This window comes from Rana temporaria, chromosome 12, assembly GCF_905171775.1.
Source record: "Rana temporaria chromosome 12, aRanTem1.1, whole genome shotgun sequence".
Classification (NCBI taxonomy): Eukaryota; Metazoa; Chordata; class Amphibia; order Anura; family Ranidae; genus Rana; species Rana temporaria.
This window is the reverse complement of record NC_053500.1, coordinates 137,203,393-137,220,458: the sequence shown is the minus strand read 5'-3', so window position 1 is coordinate 137,220,458 and position 17,066 is coordinate 137,203,393. Positions and strand designations below refer to the sequence as shown.

At 48.2% G+C, this 17,066-nt stretch overlaps 1 protein-coding gene across 1 annotated transcript; it reads left to right on the top strand.

Moving 5' to 3' along the window:
• Positions 1-206: 206 nt before the first annotated feature.
• DHRS7C (dehydrogenase/reductase 7C) lies at positions 207-14,692 on the top strand. The gene is made up of 7 exons (XM_040331801.1): positions 207-493; positions 2,911-3,070; positions 6,115-6,227; positions 9,408-9,618; positions 9,706-9,798; positions 11,046-11,201; positions 14,110-14,692. The coding sequence occupies exons 2-7, from the start codon at positions 2,917-2,919 to the stop codon at positions 14,316-14,318; spliced, it is 936 nt and encodes a 311-aa protein (XP_040187735.1). The 5' UTR covers positions 207-493; positions 2,911-2,916; the 3' UTR covers positions 14,319-14,692.
• The last annotated feature ends 2,374 nt before the right edge of the window (positions 14,693-17,066 follow it).

Below are 17,066 nucleotides of genomic sequence, written 5' to 3'. Positions count from 1 at the left end.
GGGCACAGCATAGGGGGGAGCAGAAGGGCACAGTAGGGGGGGAGCAGAAGGGCACAGTAGGTGGGGGGGGGAGTAGAAGGGCACAGCATAGGGGGGAGCAGAATGGCACAGTAGGTGGGGGGAGCAGAAGGGCAGCACAGTACATATTACATGTCACACTATAGTTTCCTTTTATCTGTAGGTGGAAATCCCACAGTTTGGTTCCCGCACATTCTGTCACAAGGTAATGGTTTCCTTTGCAGGGAGTGTGGAAGGAATTCTGGGGACACACAGTGATGGGGACAAGGCAGAGCTCCACAAAGTCATTTGAAACTCGACCCGGACATGTCCCTCCGTCTGGATGAGACTCAGGGGCCAAAATTACTTCTTTCCCACAGCTGAGCTCTATTAATATCCCTGAGAGAGCTGCTGACACCCCGGAGGGCACCGAGCGGCTCCGATCCTCCGAACCTTTCCCAACCGTCCACAGAAAATTATTATAAATCTCCACCACGTGAGTCAATTCACCGACTATTGTATTTTGTCTGTGTGTGTGTGTGTGTGTGTGTGAGGGGGGGGGGGGGGGTCAGCTTCTACTGGGGGGGGGGGGGGGGGACAGTTCGGTATTTGGATCAGTTATAATACTGAGAGATTTCTGCAAATCATTCAGAGGAGGGTCAATATCTATCTATCCATCTCTCTCTCTCTCTCTATATTCTATCCCTCTATCCCAGTGGTTCTCAACCCCTGTACTCAGGACCCACTAACAGGCCAGATTTTATGTATTGCATTGGGGAGATGCAGACTAGAATACGGCAAACACTGATCAGCAAATGATATCATCTGTCATGTATTTTGGTTATCATGCAAACCTGGCCTGTTAGTGGGTCCTGAGGACTGGAGTCTAAACATACATACACAGGGCCAGATTCAGATACATTTGCACTTGCGCCGCGTGTCATTGATACGCTACGCCGCCGTACCTTACCTGGTGGAATTTCGAATCCACAGCGAAATCGCGCCGTAAGTTACGGCGGCGTAGTGTTTTTCTGGCGGCGTATATGAAATTGGGCGGGGTTGGGGGCATGCTTCATTTAAATGAAGCGCGTCCCCGCGCCGAATGAACTGCGCATGCTCCGTTTTGAAATTTCCCGCCGTGCTTTGCACGAAATGACGTCGCACCAACGTCATTTTTTGAATGTCGACGTGAGTTACGTCCTTTCCTATTCACGGACGACTTACGCAAAAAAAAAAAAAAATTCTAAATTCGACGCGGGAACGACGGCCATATTTTAACATGGCATGTCTATCTATACGCCACGAAATAGCAGCTTTAACTATACGCCGGGAAAAGCCGACTAGCGACGACGTAAGAGAATGCGACGGCCGCGCGTACCTTTGTGGATCGGCGGAAAAAGCTAATTAGCATACCCGACGCGGAAAACAACGCAAACTCCACCCAGCGGGCGCCGAAGTATTGCACCTACGATCCGAAGGCGTACAAAGCCGTACGCCTGTAGGATCGAAGCCAGAAGCCGTCGTATCTTGGTTTGAGGATTCAAACTAAAGATACGACGCGGGAAATTTGAAAGTACGCCGGCGTATCAGTAGATACTCCGGCGTATTTCTTCTGTGAATCTGGCCCACAGTACATACATGTGTATGCATCCTCTATCTATCTATCTATCTATCTATCTATCTATCTATCTATCTATCTATCTATCTATCTATCTATCTATCTATCTATCTATCTATCTATCTATCTATCTATCTATCTATCTATCTATCTATCTATTCCCTTTTCTATCTATCTACCTAGAATAGATTGTAAGCTCTAGTGAGTAGGGCCCTCTGATTCCTCCTGTATTGTATCTGTACTGTCTTCCCTGGTGTTTTGGCGCTATATAAATCCTGTAATAAAAATAATAATTGAATCTATTCTTTTATCCTATCATCTATCTAAACATACACATACAGGCCCGGATTCAGAAACAACTTACGACGGCGTATCTCCAGATACGCCGTCGTAAGTCTGAATGTGAATTTGTCCAAGATACGACTGACGTAAGTCTCTTACGCCGTCGTATCTTGGTGTGCATATTTACGCTGGCCGCTAGGGGGCGCTTCCGTATATTTCCGCATTGAATATGCAAATGAGGTAGATACGCCGATTCAGAAACGTACTTGCGCCCGTCGGATTTAGCTACGCCGTTTACGTAAGGCGTCGGTCCGGCGTAACTTTACCCCTCATAAAGCAGGGGTAAGTCATGTTAGGTATGGACGTCGGAAACGTCGGAACAGCGTCGTATTTTACGTCGTATGCGTAAGTCGTACGTGAATGGGGATGGGCGTAGGTTACGTTCACTTCGACTAAGCATTGAGCCGGCGTAACTTAGGGAGAAAATTCGACGTGATACTGAGCATGCGCCGTTCGTTAGGCGCGTCATTTACGTGGGGCCACGATTCATTTCCCTACAACACGCCCCCTACCAGCCTACTTTGAATTACGCGGGCTTACGCCGGCCCATTTACGCTACGCCGCCCAACTTACGGAGCAAGTGCTTTGTGAATACTGCACTTGCCTGTCTAAGTTGTGGTGGCGTAGCGTAAATAGGATACGCTACGCCCGCACAAAGATGCGCCCAGATACGTGAATCTGGCCCACAGTATATACATGTGTATGCATCCCATAATATCTATCTATCTATCTGTCTGTCTGTCTATCTCTCTATCTGTCTGTCTGTCTGTCTGTCTGTCTGTCTGTCTATCTATCTATCTATCTATCTATCTATCTATCTATCTCATATCTATCTATCTATCTATCTATCTATCTATCTATCTATCTATCTATCTATCTATCTATCTATCATTTATTATATCTGTTCCATTATCTATCTATCATCTATGTATCTCTTCTCTCTTCCTGTAAAGGTAAATATGGGGTTCCTCGCATTTCTGATATTGCCGCTGCTCATCCTGGGAATCAGCGGAATTATCTATATATATCGGGAGGTTGTGCGGCTGATGTCGCGGTCAGCGTTGAAGAATAAAGTGGTTGTCATTACGGATGCCATATCCGGGTTGGGAAAAGGTGAGTCTCTGCTTTTCCTTTTGTCTTATTTTATTTATTTTTTTTAAAAAAATTATTTTCTTGTAACTTTGTTCTATATCTGTCATCAATTCTAATTCCGAACATTACAATCCTAAAAAATTGAAATGATTCTTCCCTGATTTTCCCCGGCTCGTCCCTTCCATTCATTGGATTGCAGTTTACACTGATGCAGAATTCTCATCCAAATCGCCTCCCGTTATTGCGAAGGTTAAGTTAATGACACCCCGAAATCGGTTCGCATAACGCAATGCGATTTGCAGAACCTGGTTCTGTGCAGCATAAAAAGGGTTCTGCGCGATTCTGGTGTGGATGCGGTGCGATTTGTGCCATCTAGAATCAATGGCTCAAATCGCACTGCTGCAGAATCGCATGTGATTTGAACAGGAATGCGGTGCGATTTCTGTTTCAAATCACATGCAGTTCTCGCACCGTGCCAGTGTGAACAATGGAGGCTCAGCATCACAAGTGGGCTTTACCTATGCCTATACCTACCTAGGAACACCCACTTCTCCAGACTGACACCCAGGCCCGTTGCGACAGGACAGGCAAACCAAGCAACTGCTTGGGGCCCCGTGCTGGCCTGGGGCCCCTCCCTCTCAACTTGCTCGCTGCACCGGAGAAGGAAGGTGGATGTGGATGTTGGAAGAACCAAGAAGCCATCTTCAGCAGCCCCTAACCCCCCCAGGAGCACCCCCTGCTTGAATAGACTCAGCAGCAAACCCCCCCCCCATTCTCAACTTGAAAACAAATGTCGTTGTCCATTTTGCTTGGGGCCCCCAAATTCCTTCAAACGGCCTTGCTGACACCCACCCAACATTATGTGCCACTTTGTGTTGGTCATGCATTGCATGAATCTGTGTATTGTTGCCGCCGCCCACTATTCAGATGCCCGGCCCCCTGGTGAGCGCCGGCCATCTGAATAACGGCAGCTGGTTGGCTTTGGAAGTGCCTATGTAATCAGCTTCCAAATAGTGAACCAGGGGACGCAGTTGGTGTGCGTTCCTTGGATAAGACTGGCACGCATCTCAGCCAATCAGGTTCACTGGTTCTGGTTACCGGTAACCGGATTGGCTGAAGCGTCATCAAGGGCGGGAGAAGAAGATATCGAGGGACCGTGGAAAGAGGATGGATGACCCCAGAAAGGTAAGTGCTGGGCGAGGGGGCAAGGGGGAATTTTACAGGGCACAGTGGTGACAATTAAAGGGCACAGTGGCGACAATTAAAGGGCACAGTGGCGACAATTGATGTGGTCACAGTGTTAACAATTGATGTGGGCACAGTGGTAACAATTGATGTGGGCACAGTGGTAACAATTGATGGCATGGCACAGTGGCTGCGTTTGATGGCACAGTGGTGACAATTGATGGGCACAGTGGTGACAATTGATGGCACAGTGGCTGCGTTTGATGGCATGGCACAGTGGCTGCATTTAATGGCACAGTGGCTGCGTTTGGCATGGCACAGTGGTGACAATTGATGGCACAGTGGTGACAATTGATGGGCACAGTGGTGACAATTGATGGCACAGTGGCTGCGTTTGATGGCACAGTGGCTGCATTTGATGGCACAGTGGCTGCGTTTGGCATGGCACAGTGGTGACAATTGATGGCATAGTGGTGACAATTGATGGGCACAGTGGTGACAATTGATGGCACAGTGGCTGCATTTGATGGCACAGTGGATGCGTTTGGCATGGCACAGTGGTGACAATTAATGGGCACAGTGGCGACAATTGATGGCACAGGGGCTGCGTTTGATGGCATGGCACAGTGGTGCCAATTGATGGGCACAGTGGTAATAAATGATGGCACAGTGGCTGCGTTGCATGGCACAATGGCTGCGTTTGATGGCATGGCACAGTGGCTGCGTTTGATGGCACAGTGGCTGGGGTTTGCATGGCACAGTGGTGACAATTGATGGCACAGTGGTGACAATTGATGGGCACAGTGGTGACAATTGATGGCACAGTGGCTGCATTTGATGGCACAGTGGATGCGTTTGGCATGGCACAGTGGTGACAATTGATGGCGCAGTGGCTGCGTTTGATGGCAAGGCACAGTGGTGACAATTAATGGGCACAGTGGCGACAATTGATGGCACAGGGGCTGCGTTTGATGGCATGGCACAGTGGTGCCAATTGATGGGCACAGTGGCGATAAATGATGGCACAGTGGCTGCGTTGCATGGCACAGTGGCTGCACTTGAAGGCATGGCACAGTGGCGACAATTGATGGGCACAGTGGCTGCATTTGATGGGCACAGTAAGACTGCAATTGTTTTTTTTTCTTTCTTTCGTTTGTTTGCGCCCCCCCAAAAATGTTGAGCACCCGCCGCCACTGGCCTATAAGGCTTACCTGTAGGTAAAAAAATAATAGCTCCTAAACTTTTACGGTTTAGGAGATATTCCCCTCGCAATGAGCCGATGAATGCAGCGGCGCATGTGCACAGGGGATTTTCGGGTTAAGGCCCGGCGGCCGCCAGACCTTGCCGCAAAGAAGTCTCCCGCGCGCATGCTCCAGCCATGCGCTGTGAGTGGCTGGAGCTGCGATACCCAGAAGACACGCCGAGGCGAAATGCCAGCTACCTCGGCGTGGAACGGGGGACGACAACACCGACGCCTCGTTCTAAGGTAAGTATTTCATAATGAGTTAGTATGCGGTGCATACTAGCTCATTATGCCTTTTCCCTTACAGGTGTACAAAAAAAAACAAAAAACAGCGGGTTTACTACCGCTTTAAGTTTTTGGGTGTAACGTGACAAAATGTGGAAAATTCCAAGGGGTATGAATACTTTTTCAAGGTACTGTAAGGGTTTATCTCTAAAGGGGAACGCATGTAGAAGAGACTCCATGATTCATGGCCCAAGTCACGTAAACACACAACCCACACTCTATTCTATTCTATATTCTGATACTAAAACAACCTTTCTGCCCATACACACACTGCAAACACCAACAGAACATCTAACCCAATGGTAATAATAATAGTGATATATTTCACTTACTTGTGGATATTGTTCTCCAGAATGTTCCAGGGTGTTCCATGCGGCTGGGGCGCGGCTCGTCCTTTGCGGGAAAACATGGGAGAAGCTGGAAGCGCTACATGACGCCTTGATAAGTGTCGCTGATCCGAGTGTGGTAAGACATGTACAGCGTCCCCCCCCCACCCATCATTTATAATTTAACCACTTCCAGCCCAGGCCAATTCTGCCACGCCTCTCCTACATGTAAAAAACATCATTTTTTTTGTGCCAGAAAATCACTCAGAAACTCCAAACATTTTATATATATATTTTTTTTATCAGAGACCCTCGATAATAAAATGGCGGTTGTTGCAATTTGTTCTGCGCAGAACATTTTTAACCACGTAAGGACCGATCCTGTTTTTGACACTTGGGGCCAGATTCACAAAAGAGATACGATGGAGTATCTCAGATACACCATCGTATCTCGGATTTTTTCTGGTCCTATCTATGCACCTGATTCATAGAATCAGTTACGCATAGATAGGGCTAAGATCCGACAGTGTCACACTGTGTTACACTGTCGGATCTTTTTTTTGATTTAAAAATGGCGCCGGGGGCGTTCCCGCTGATTTACACTGAATAATATGTAAATCAGCGAGATACGCGAAATTCACGAACGTACGCGGACCCGACGCTGTGTTCTTACGTCGTTTCCGTAGCGCGGTACCCGTCGTATACTTACCCATGCTAAAAGCAGGGGTAAGTATTGTTAAGTATGGCCGTCGTTCCCGCGTCGATTTGTATTTTTTTACGTAGTTTCCGTAAGTCGTTCTCGAATACGGAACTACGTAGTTTGCGTACGCATCGAAACCACTGACGTCCTATTGACGTCAGTGGGAGCAATGCACGCCGGGAAATTCCCCGGACGGCGCATGCGTATTTAAATCGGCGCGGGAGCGCGCCTGATTTAAATAGTACACTCCCCCAGCCGCGGAATTAGAATTCCCCCGGGGGAGTTAGGATCCGCCGTCGCAAGTTTGGAGGTAAGTGTTTTGTGAATTTGACACTTTCCTCACAAACTTGCGAGGGCGGATCTTAATTCACATAGGTTACACGGATCTAAAGATCCGCTAACCTTTGTGAATCTGGCCCTTGTTGTTTAAAATCATTTTTTTTTTTGCTAGAAAATTACTTGGAACCTCCAAACATTATGGGGCAGATCCACAGAGCAAGTACGCCGGCGTATCTACTGATACGCCGGCGTACTTCCAAATTTCCTGCGTTGTATCTTTAGTTTGAATCCTCAAACTAATATACGACGGCTTCTGGGTTCGATCCGCTTCGTACGCCTTCGGATCGTAGGTGCAATACTTCGGCGCCCGCTGGGTGGAGATCGCGTCGTTTTCGGCGTCGGGATGCAAATTAGCGATTTACGACGATCCACGAACGTACGCGCGGCCGTCGCATTTTCTAACGTCATCTGTAGTCGGCTTTTTCCGGCGTATAGTTAAAGCTGGTATTTTGCGGCGTATAGATAGACTTGCCATGTTAAGTATGGCCGTCGTTCCCGCGTCGAAATTTGAAATTTTTTGCGTAAGTCGTCCGTGAATAGGGATGGACGTAACTCACGTCTAAGTTAAAAAAAATGACGTCCTAGCGACGTCATTTAGCGCAATGCACGACGGGAAATTTCGGAACGACGCATGCGCAGTTCATTCGGCGCGGGGACGCGCTTCATTTAAATGAATCACGCCCCATACCCACCGATTTGAATTCCACCGCCAGAAATACACTACGCCGCCGTAACTTAAAGCGGCAGGTCCTGTATTCAGAAAGGACTTGCGCTCTAAGTTACGGCGGCGTAGTGTAAATGGGCCGGCGTAAGCCGGCCTAATTCAAACTAGGCTGGTAGGGGGCGTGTTGTATGTAAATGATTGGTGACCCCACGTAAATGACGCGCTTAACGAACGGCGCATGCGCGCGCATGCTCAGTATCACGTTGAATTTTCAAAGTAAATTACGCCCGCTCAATGCTTAGTCGACGTGAACGTAACCTACGCCCAGCCCCATTCACGGACGACTTACGCAAACGACGTAAAATACGACGCTGTTCGTACGTTTCCGACGTCCATACCTAACTTACCCCTGCTTTATGAGGGATAACTTTATGCCGGTCTGACGCCTTACGTAAACAACGTATCTTGATACGCCGGGCGCACGTACGTTCGTGAATCGGCGTATCTAGCTCATTTGCATATTCAACGCGGAAATAAACGGAAGCGCCCCTAGCGGCCAGCGTAAATATGCACCCCAAGATACGACGGCGTAGGAGACTTATGCCGCTCGTATCTAGGCAACAGTGAGGCGTATCTGATTCTATGAATCAGGCGCAGAGATGCGACGCCTCACACTCAGAGTTACGACGGCGTATCTGGAGATACGCCGTCGTAACTCCTTTGTGAATCCGGGCCAATGTTTCTTGTATGTTACACACTGGCTGGCTACAAAAGAAATGCGGCACTTGATTTTTTGAATAAAGTTTATTATGATGAATTGTCATTACTGCTGATACTAACCCCGAGGGAGGGGGGACTGTCAGTGCAGGCTCTGGGCTGTATGAGAGAGACGCTCCCAGCTCAGAGCCCTGCAGCCAGCTACCCAGACAGTGGCGGAACACCAGAGCCCGGGCACAAATTGCAACCTTTGCGACCCTGGTTGTTCCGGCACTGACCAAAACCATACAATATGAGGTTAAACCTAAACACTTTCAATTTATAGGCAATCAGGCCGGCCCTTGCGCTACATAGTTAACGATAAATCTAAAGGGAAATTTATAAAAAAAAATTACGTATGGCCAGCTTTAGGTTCCGCTCACACCTAGGCATACCGGATCGCCGCAATTCTACCTGCCATTCCTGATTCGCTGCAAAACGCAGGACGTGCTTGCGATCCTGTTACTCCTGGAACTTCCTTTGGGCAACGGGCGTCCTGCGATTTTGTTTGCGCGAGTTTCCCGCGATTTTGTCGGGCGACAATCGCAGCAAAGTCAGGCCCGTGAAAATAACAGGATCGCGAGTGCTGCGATTTGGGAGTCGCAGGGGCAGAATCGCTGCAATCCCGCCTGTGATTTGGTACGCCTAGGCGTGAACGGAGCATAAGACTTGTGTCTAAACTGCTGTACCTCTGAAAAGCATCCCAACAGCGACTGCATCCCCTCCCCATAGACCTGAATGGGCTGCCTGCACATCGCACCTAGATTGATAGGGGAATCGCACCGACCCAGAATGCTGTGCTGCTTACAAATAAATGCCATTTAGAAACACAAACCTGACCTGTAATATGTGTCTGTCAGACCTTCACACCCAAGCTGGTCCTCCTGGACATCAGTGAGGTCAGTGAGAGCGAGGCGATCGGAAAGGAGATCCTGGACTGTTACGGCTGTGTAGACGTCCTAATCAATAACGCCAGTATGAAGATCAAGGGGCCGGCGCAGAGCGTGACTCTGGAACTGGACAAGAGAATCATGGACGCCAACTATTTCGGCCCCATCACCCTAATCAAAGGTCAGAGGGACTCGGAATTCCTCCTTGTGGTAGATGCCGGGATTGGAGGTTTTATTACGACTTATTATATTTTCTTCTCATCCTCAGCGATTCTGCCGCATATGATTTCCAGAAGAACCGGTCAGATTGTCCTGGTGAACAATATACAGGGGAGGCTGGGAGTTCCCTTCCGAGCCGCATGTGAGTATTACTTCCTCTATAACTCTCCTCTCCTGAAATACTCTGCTCTGCTGGAGGACTCTGCTCCTCCCTCTATAACTCTCCTCTCCTGAAATACTCTGCACTGCTGGAGGACTCTGCTCCTCCCTCTATAACTCTCCTCTCCTGAAATACTCTGCTCTGCTGGAGGACTCTGCTCCTCCCTCTATAACTCTCCTCTCCTGAAATACTCTGCGCTGCTGGAGGACTCTGCTCCTTCCTCTATAACTCTCCTCTCCTGAAATACTCTGCGCTGCTGGAGGACTCTGCTCCTTCCTCTATAACTCTCCTCTCCTGAAATACTCTGCTCTGCTGGAGGACTCTGCTCCTTCCTCTATAACTCTCCTCTCCTGAAATACTCTGCGCTGCTGGAGGACTCTGCTCCTTCCTCTATAACTCTCCTCTCCTGAAATACTCTGCGCTGCTGGAGGACTCTGCTCCTTCCTCTATAACTCTCCTCTCCTGAAATACTCTGCGCTGCTGGAGGACTCTGCTCCTTCCTCTATAACTCTCCTCTCCTGAAATACTCTGCTCTGCTGGAGGACTCTGCTCCTCCCTCTATAACTCTCCTCTCCTGAAATACTCTGCTGGAGGACTCTGCTCCTTCCTCTATAACTCTCCTCTCCTGAAATACTCTGCTGGAGGACTCTGCTCCTCCCTCTATATCTCTCCTCTCCTGAAATACTCTGCACTGCTGGAGGACTCTGCTCCTTCCTCTATAACTCTCCTCTCCTGAAATACTCTGCTGGAGGACTCTGCCCCTCCCTCTATAACTCTCCTCTCCTGAAATACTCTGCTGGAGGACTCTGCTCCTTCCTCTATAACTCTCCTCTCCTGAAATACTCTGCACTGCTGGAGGACTCTGCTCCTTCCTCTATAACTCTCCTCTCCTGAAATACTCTGCACTGCTGGAGGACTCTGCTCCTTCCTCTATAACTCTCCTCTCCTGAAATACTCTGCTGGAGGACTCTGCTCCTTCCTCTATAACTCTCCTCTCCTGAAATACTCTGCTCTGCTGGAGGACTCTGCTCCTTCCTCTATAACTCTCCTCTCCTGAAATACTCTGCTCTGCTGGAGGACTCTGCTCCTTCCTCTATATCTCTCCTCTCCTGAAATACTCTGCTCTGCTGCTGATTATAATACAATGATGAGTATATTATTGATAACAATATTATTTTAGTGTCTTTGTTCCAAGTATGACCATGTTGTAATTTTCTATCCCTGCGCAGATGCCGCCTCTAAGCACGCAATCCAAGGATTCTTCGACTGTCTCCGCGCTGAAGTGGAAGAGTTTGATGTGTTTGTCAGCACTGTGAGCCCCACCTTCATCCGATCGTACCATACCCAGCCCGAGCCCGGCAACTGGGAGGCCTCCATTTGGAAATGTAAGATCAAATATATTTCTTATCCTTTCCCATAAACCTTGATGTGCTTCTACAGGGAGAGTGTTGTGGGATGATCATGTCGGGGTGATTGGGGCCCTTTATATAGAAGGGTGGAAGGGCATATTGTAAGCATTATTACATTTCTTCCTGCAACAATGCCATTTGGGGCTGGCACAGTTAGGACAACTGCTGATTAGCAAGAAACACTTCCTCACCCCTCAGCTGCCTCTAAGACCCCTTGATTGGTTATATCATTCCAGTATTCGCCTCCTCAGGGGCCACAAAAAAGCTGGTCAGGGCTGATCCTAGGCAGGTGCGTGGGGTGCAGTGCACCCAGGCGCCACAAATGTGGGGGCACTAAAGCACCAGATTGCTCTCCTCCTCCTCCTCTCCTTATCCGTGTCCAGAGGCGGCTCTCTCTGCCAGTCACCACCGCCACCACTGTGTTTCCTGCCCAAGCCCGTCCCTCCTCCTGTCAGAGGAGTAGAGCGAAGCAGCGGCTGTCTATGTGTGGAGAGAGACCAGCCATGCAGTGACGTCTCTGTGGGGTGGTCCGTGCCTGACCTGTTCTCTTTGTCCGTGTTAGGGGAGCATCTCTGTGTTTGAGTCGTTGCCATAGAAACAATTGTAAAGGGGAGGAGTTGGTAAAGATGACCACGCCCATGTGGGGGCGCCAGAAATATTTCGGCACCCAGGCATCTGTGACCCTAGGATCGGCCCTGAAGCTGGTGCAACTACAGCTTGACAGCTCTCATTTTCTATTGCAATTTTGCATGCCGAGAGTCATTTTGAGGGCCAATGACTCTAAAAAGTTATCCTACATTGGACTGCACTCTGCCAGAACCAACGATCAGGAACCTTGTTAAGTTTCATTCTTAATTATTTTTTGCTACTATCGTCTATTTTGTGTATTTTTCTGTAAATATTTTGTCTGCGCCATTTTTTTTTATTATCATTTAATAATATTTTTAAATCACCAAGCCTTATCTCTAATGCACTAAACCAGATCTTAAATAATTCTTGTCTCTTTGAAGAATGCTACTAGATATACAGTACCTCTGTTAGACTGCATTCACACCTAGGCGTTTTTACGCCTGTAGCGCTACGCCGCTGCCGCCAGAGGGCTGAAAACAGATGTCCCTCTATGGAGATGGTTCACATCTCCACGCCGAACGCCGGACGCCTGTCGCCTGCCGCGTGAAAAAAGGTCCCGGACCTTTTTTTCAGGCGTCTTCGAGCGTTCGGCTAGGAGATGGGAATCATCTCCATAGAGGGGGTCATCTTGGGGCACATCTAGGTGGACAATACCGGCGTTTTGTCGCCGCAAATCGCCGCTATTTTTACCGCGATTTGCGGCGACAAAACGCCGCGATTTCGTCCGCCTAGATGTGAATGCAGCCTTATAACCCGGGTCTGGCATGTATTTTTCTTTTCTCTTTTTTGCCAGAATTGTTACAGCATAAAGTTAAGGTGTTGAAGCGCCCTCTAGTGTGCTACTAGTGTTTTTTTTTCTTTTTTGAAAAGCCCATGGCGTGTGAAACACACCCAAAAACTCCACCCGGTGCCAAAAAAAGTGCACACGCAAAACGTGCAACGGGTGTTACACTTGTCCTCCACAAGGAAGGACCTTACCCTGATCCCCCGGGGTGTTAGGCTCCAGACAAGGACTGAGGTACTTCACATGGTCCATCTGGCCGAAACCAGACGGACCCTGTTCTCTGGAAGGTCTACCGAAACAGACCCACGCAATACTAGGTGGGGCTCCCCCGAAGGGAGACCCCATGAGAGCAGGTGGACTAAGCGAGAAGGCCATGTCCACCCACTCCCAAGACGTTCAGGGCAGGCCCGACGACCCACACCCTACTTATCACACTGTGACAAAAACGTGTAACAAACCAACAAAAAAATACAAAAAAGTTACAAACACTGGGGTAAATAATAAGAAAGTGGGGAGAAGGAAGATGAGGGAGAGTGAAAGTGGCCATCGTGCAATACGATGTGTTAGTGCAGGCAAATTTATGGTATGACTCATGGTTATCTTGTGAGTCTGAAATTGGGTTAGGGTTTACTGCAGGTCAGGCTGGATGACTCACAGAGGCAGGTCTATGGTATCTCCCCCTGGATCTGGAAGTTTGGAAAAACTTTTAGAAGTTAGTGGGTGGAGGCCAGGAGGACTGATCTGCATACTTGAGGGAAATTGGCCAATCCCCAGGCAGAATGCTCTGGCAGGGTGGCTAGGTGAGCCCTTAAACATGGAGAAGCCATGCCAGCAGGGGAGTGGGGTGGAAGATGGAGGGCTGAGGAGTCTGTTGGTGGCCTAGGAGGGACTCCTGGTTTGGGAAGGGATCTCTGCTTCCAGGCTGGGTTTGGAAAGATCCCCCCCCCCCACAAAAAAAGCGTTCCCCTGCAAAATGATAGCATAACTTACCCCCCTGGTCCAGCAGACTTCTCCCCCTTCCCTAAGGTGTCTGTCCAGCCGGTACTTTCCAGGCCCGGCCAGTAAAATTTAGACTTGTTGCCAATGTAAGCAAAGAATTACAAGGGTGGTGGGTATTTTCCCAAAACATTAGGCAGCCTCACACTAACCCCGCCCCAATTGTAATTCAAGAATTTGTCCAGCCGTGACAAATTCTGACTGTATTTTGCTTAATACAGAGATTTTGTATAATTGTCAGCTCCATCTAGTGGCCATTACACTGTATTTTTCCTGTTTGAGGTATTTTAGGAAAAATACTGCATTAAGGCCTCTAGGTGGAGCTGCCGATGATAGGAAATCAGGAAATTGGGCAGAATTCGTTATTGCTCGGGGTTGGAATACAATGTCGATCATACAGTTGATAACAACTGCACATCCCGCCGCTTTTATCTCCGGCAACGGTTCGGTCTGACATATATTTCTCTGTTGCAGTCGTTTTCAGGAAGCTCTCCTATGGCGTGCACCCCGTAGAAGTGGCGGAGGAAGTTTTGCGCACGGTCAGCAGGCGGAAGCAGGAAGTCTTCATGGCCAATCCCATCCCCAAAGCCGCCATTTACGTCCGAACCTTCCTGCCGGAATTATTCTTCGCTGTGGTCGCCACGGGTGTGAAAGAGAAACATTTCGTGGAGGAGGAGAAGTGAATGTCGCGATATGTCGTGATATTGGCGAGGAGAAGCCATCTGACGGTCCTGCTGAATTCTGAACATTGATACAAATATCTTGCTGTTATTGTGTTCTATTACCACACTCACTGTTGGTGCTTTGGGCTTATATATATATTTTATATGTATAGTGTATAGCGAATTATATAACTATGTATAGAAGAGGGTCAGGCGTTGTGCAGTCTGGTCACAGGCAGCCAATAAATGGGCAAGCTGTGTGGAACTGCAAGTCCCAGCATGCTCTGGGGGCTTGCTAGGACTTTATTAACAGCTGAACATCTAGGGCCAGATCCACGTACCCTGGCGCATATTTCCGTCGGGCGTAGCGTATCTAAGATACACTACGCCGCCGTAACTTACTTTTTTTTTTTATCCTCAAAGAATGCGCGCCGTAAGTTACGGCGGCGTAGTGTATCTTTGGCGGCGTAAGGGCGCGCAATTCAAATCGATGTGATGGGGGCGTGTTTTATGTAAATACGCCGTGACCTGACGTAAACAACATTTTTTTTTTAATGGCGCTTGCGCCGTCCGTGGGGGTATCCCAGTGCGCATGCTCGAAATTAAACCGGAACAAGCCAATGCTTACGACGGTGACGTCATTCTACGCAAATCCCTATTCGCGAACGACTTACGCGAACGACGTAAAAAAATTAAAAATTTGACGCGGGAACGACGGCTATACTTAACATTGAGTACGCCTGATATAGCAGGGGTAACTATACGCCGGAAAAAGCCGAACGCAAACGACGTAAAAAAATGCGCCGGCCGGACGTACGTTCGTAGATTGCCGTATCTAGCTAATTTGCATACTCGACGCAGAATTCTACGGAAACAACACCTAGCGGCCGCCGGAAAAATGCACCTGATATCCAACGGCGTACTAAGACGTACGCCTGTCGGATCGAGCACAGATGCAGTCGTATCTTGTTTTGTAGATACAAAACAAAGATACGACGCGGGAACTTTGAGATTACGCCGGCGTATCAATAGATACGCCGGCGTAATTCTTTTGTGGATCTGGCACATGCTGCCTGCCAGTCACTGATATCAATGGCAGATTCTCTCTCATAGGATCAGATTCTTCCCAACAAAGCACAAAACGTGGAATTACCTTTATATACATAATTTAATAAAAAAAAAACTCTGCCTATCCTCTTAAAATGTTGTGTGATTCCCGATTCTGGTGGGTCTATTTATAAAAATAAAATAAATCTATTGATAAATTCAGAAGCATTCCTCCAGTCATGGCGAATTCTGGGCGCTTTATTTTTATTTTTTGCTTAATACAGTGATTTTTTATGATCATCAGCTCCATCTGGTGGCCATAAAGAAGTATTTTTCCTGATTTGGGTATTTTAGAAAAAATTCCACATTTTGGACACTAGAGGGAGTTGGAAATCATAGGCAATCAACAAATGAAGCGGCACGCGGTCTGAATTCACCATGGCTGGGCAAAAGCTTGTTGCACTTATCCAATATTTTTTTTATCTTTTATTGACCCCCTAGTTCTTTTAATTAACATTATTCGGATTGACTGTGAAGACTTCCATGGATAAAACTGAGGGGGGGCCATGTGCTTCTCACGAGGAATAAGGGAAGTGACAGGTACTCTTTGTTGGTGCGGTATGTGATTGCAGTTTGTACATCTGAGGAAGATGTGAATGTTTGTAACACGTGAACTTTATAGTACAGAGGATGTTCTGTTGTCAGATCCTGTGAGGTTCAAAGAATTCTGGGAAAATCAGTGTTTTGTTCTGTATCGCCTCTACATTACATAAAATGGTGAAACATTTGTTTTGTTGGTTTCTTCATTTTTATATTTCTAATATAAATATTTCTGAAATGTGATATCATTTCTCCAGAAAAAAACAAATAATAAATATTTAGACAAATGCTAATTTTCTACACACCCAGGACCGACTGTATATCCACCCTACACGCCCAGGACCGACTGTATATCCACCCTACACACCCAGGACCGACTGTATATCCACCCTACACGCCCAGGACCGATTGTATATCAACCCTACACACCCAGGACCGACTGTATATCCACCCTACACGCCCAGGACCGACTGTATATCCACCCTACACGCCCAGGACTGACTGTATATCCACCCTACACGCCCAGGACCGACTGTATATCAACCCTACACGCCCAGGACTGACTGTATATCCACCCTACACGCCCAGGACCGCCTGTATATCCACCCTACACGCCCAGGACTGACTGTATATCCACCCTACACACCCAGGACCGACTGTTTATCCACCCTACATGCCCAGGACCGACTGTATATCAACCCTACACGCCCAGGACCGACTGTATATCCACCCTACACGCCCAGGACCGACTGTATATCCACCCTACACGCCCAGGACCGACTGTATATCCACCCTACATGCCCAGGACAGACTGTATATCAACCCCACACCCAGGATAGACTGTATATCCACCCTACACACCCAGGACTGACTGTATATCAACCCCACACCCAGGATCGACTGTATATCCACCCTACACGCCCAGGACCGACTGTAAATCAACCCTACACGTCCAGGACCGACTGTATATCAACCCTAGACGCCCAGGACCGACTGTATATCCACCCTACACGCCCAGGACCGACTGTATATCCACCCTACACGCCCAGGACCGACTGTATATCCACCCTACACGCCCAGGACCGACTGTATATCCACCCTACATGCCCAGGACAGACTGTA

Bases quoted from the DNA above. Each gene is read 5' to 3' on its own strand.
- DHRS7C (XM_040331801.1), top strand. From the start codon at position 2,917: ATGGGGTTCCTCGCATTTCTGATATTGCCGCTGCTCATCCTGGGAATC. The intron at 3,071-6,114 runs GTGAGTCTCTGC...ATTGTTCTCCAG, and splicing joins CATATCCGGGTTGGGAAAAG to AATGTTCCAGGGTGTTCCAT. The intron at 9,799-11,045 runs GTGAGTATTACT...ATCCCTGCGCAG, and splicing joins AGTTCCCTTCCGAGCCGCAT to ATGCCGCCTCTAAGCACGCA.